This window comes from Hippocampus comes, unplaced genomic scaffold (genome assembly GCF_001891065.2).
Source record: "Hippocampus comes isolate QL1 unplaced genomic scaffold, H_comes_QL1_v1.1 C17055597, whole genome shotgun sequence".
Taxonomy (NCBI): domain Eukaryota; kingdom Metazoa; phylum Chordata; class Actinopteri; order Syngnathiformes; family Syngnathidae; genus Hippocampus; species Hippocampus comes.
The window spans coordinates 1-2,723 of record NW_017842026.1 but is presented as its reverse complement, the minus strand read 5'-3'; the positions used below and the strand labels follow the sequence as shown (position 1 = coordinate 2,723).

Here is a 2,723-nt window from a genome sequence, read left to right as displayed (position 1 = left end):
TGTCTTATTTAAACTGTACAATGCTCTTACTTGGACCAATTTAAGTTTTGGAGGAGCTAGGGTGATGTTATTTTGATCTGTGATGTGGTAAGGACATGTTTGGTGATCTTATTTTAAAGCTGCGCAACATTGAGAGTTCTCTTGGAGTGGAACTGGAGCTCCAAGTTCCAATTTAGGACCCCAGTTGGAGCGCATGCCTCGTCAATGGAATAAATCCAGTCCGCTTCTCAGCGCAGCGTGTGATTCTGAATTTCAGCGCCGACGACCACTTCACGGGCCCCATGGATACCAACGTGGTGATCCGCCACGACGGCCGGATCACGTGGGACTCGCCGGCGATCACCAAGAGCTCCTGTAAGGTGGACGTGTCCTTCTTTCCCTTTGACGCGCAGCAGTGCAGGTTCACCTACGGCTCGTGGACCTACAACGGCAACCAGCTGGACATCCTCAACGCCATGGAGAGCGCCGACCTGGCCGACCTGGTGGACAACGTGGAGTGGCAAGTCCTGGGTATGGCGGCCAAAAGGAACATCGTCTTGTACGGCTGCTGCGCCGACCCTTACCCCGACGTCACCTTCACGCTGAAACTCAAGAGGAGGGCCTCCTTCTACGTCTTCAACCTGCTGATACCCTGCGTGATGATCTCCTTCCTGGCTCCGCTGGGCTTCTACCTGCCTGCGGACTCGGGAGAAAAAGTGTCTTTGGGCGTCACCGTGATGCTGGCGCTGACCGTCTTTCAACTGCTGGTCGCCGAGATTATGCCACCATCGGAGAATGTACCGCTCATCGGTAGGGGTGAAAGCTCAATCCGTCACCGCTATTACCGAGGTTATGTTGTGTGATCGCAATGGCCCCATGCGTCCTTCCATTCTTCCGAGCTGAAGCCAGATAACCGCGGGTGAGCGTGACATCTCCGGTCAGTCACATGGCCAGTCACACTTTAACACTGGCGCCGACTGATCCCAACCGTGGGTAAAGGAGAGAGATAAAAATAACAAATCAAGCAGCTTAAACATCCGAATCTCTGCGGCGATCTTTAAAGCGAGGAATCAAAAGACAACCATTTAGTTTTCTGAACCTACATGCATTTTTTGGGGGGAAAAAGTGCCCACGGAGAGTCCTCAGAATTAGAAGGAACAACATTTAGTCCTGAGAAAGGCCTGACCCAAGAGTCCAAGTCGATTTTGGGTTGGGGGGTTCGGGCAGGGGTGTCGAATCCCGGTTCCGAAAACACAACCCCTGCCACAGTTGGGCTTTAGCCACAGATGCTTTTCCTTCAAAGCCACTCTGGAGCAAGGTTTTTACTTGTTCTACTTTTCCTTCAGGTTGACCTCAGTCAAATGAGCGAGCAGAAACCAACTCATGCGAAACCGTATGCATCGTCTCTCACCCACAGGAAAGTATTACATTGCCACCATGACCATGATCACGGCCTCCACCGCCTTGACCATCTTCATCATGAACATTCACCACTGCGGCCCCGACGCCAAGCCCGTCCCCAAGTGGGCCAAGAAGGTCGTCCTGCAGTACATGGCCAGAATGTGCTTCGTTTACGAGGTCGGGGACAACTGCATGTCTCCCCCGTCCGAGAAGCGGGAACCTCCGCCGGCGAAGAACCGCAACACGAACGGCTCGGCGGGGGCCTTCGGAGAGGAACAGACCTTTGGAACGGCGACAGCTTTCCCCGTGCCCGCAGAGGAAAAAGAAGACTTGGATGGGTCGTTGGGGGTGAAGCACACCGATTGTTACAGCCCCCGGCAGAACGCCGCCGTCGTCAGCATGGACGACGACGACGACCTGGGCCGTGCGAGGAGATGCCGCAAAGGGGGCGTGAGCGAGAGGCGGGCCTCTCGTGGGCCGCCCTGCGACGAGAGGCGTCTGCTCTTGCCGAATGTGGAGTACATCGCCAACTGCTACAGGGAGCAACGGGCCACTCAAAAGAGGACTGGCGAGTGGAAGAAGGTGGCCAAGGTACTGGACCGCTTCTTCATGTGGTCCTTCTTCATCATGGTCTTCTTCATGAGTCTTCTCATCATGGGCAAAGCCGTCTGACACCTCGCCCGTCGGTTCAGTGGAGTCGTGCTCGACATCAGCGCGTTACGGGGGCACCAAATGTTGTAGTCCGTGCGTAGCATACCATTTGAATATCTGTTCCATTAAAATGTAGTCACTTGTTCCCGTCAGTCTGAAATGCTATCCGCGTCTCTTTGCTCTCTGGGCTACAAATAAGCACTCCTCTCTCAGGGTCTCTGTCAGGGCCAAAGGATTTGTAGCCATTCGCAATCAAATTAATTAAGGGACCACTCAGGATCTGAAGTGTCCACGCTTGGTCTCACGGGTGGCAAGACACAATTAGTCCGTTCCAAAGGTCCTAACCGCTGCCGCATTGTGGCCATTAACCGTGCGCAACAGTTCCCGAGAACTCTGTGACCCCTCGAATGATTCAATTAGTGCGACACATGTCCCGAGATATCAACAAAAAGGCTCAACCGTCCACTTTTGATGGCTTTTTGACGACTCGGGTCTGTCATTTTGCGCTGTTGGCTACATTGACCGTAAACACGACGTCTTGTTGCGAATCAGTATTTCAGTCTAACTGTATTGATACAGATACCTCCGATTCGTTAGTCACGTTTGGTACGCGTTTTTGAAATGTCATTTGCTTTTCTTCACGGTGCGAGTGAAAAGCAAAAAACAAGTGCCCACCGAGAGCGCCGGTTCAA

The 2,723-nt window shown here is 53.2% G+C and overlaps 1 protein-coding gene across 1 annotated transcript; it reads left to right on the top strand.

Moving 5' to 3' along the window:
* The first annotated feature begins 164 nt into the window (after positions 1-164).
* On the top strand, positions 165-2,174 carry LOC109509831 (neuronal acetylcholine receptor subunit alpha-9-I-like). Its single transcript, XM_019859686.1, has 2 exons — positions 165-789; positions 1,397-2,174. Exons 1-2 carry the CDS (start codon positions 282-284, stop codon positions 2,050-2,052), a joined length of 1,164 nt encoding a protein of 387 aa, XP_019715245.1. The 5' UTR covers positions 165-281; the 3' UTR covers positions 2,053-2,174.
* The last annotated feature ends 549 nt before the right edge of the window (positions 2,175-2,723 follow it).

Coding starts and splice junctions, on each gene's coding strand:
- LOC109509831 (XM_019859686.1), top strand. CDS start 282: ATGGATACCAACGTGGTGATCCGCCACGACGGCCGGATCACGTGGGAC. Junction 790..1,396: donor GGAGAATGTACCGCTCATCG/GTAGGGGTGAAA, acceptor TCTCACCCACAG/GAAAGTATTACATTGCCACC.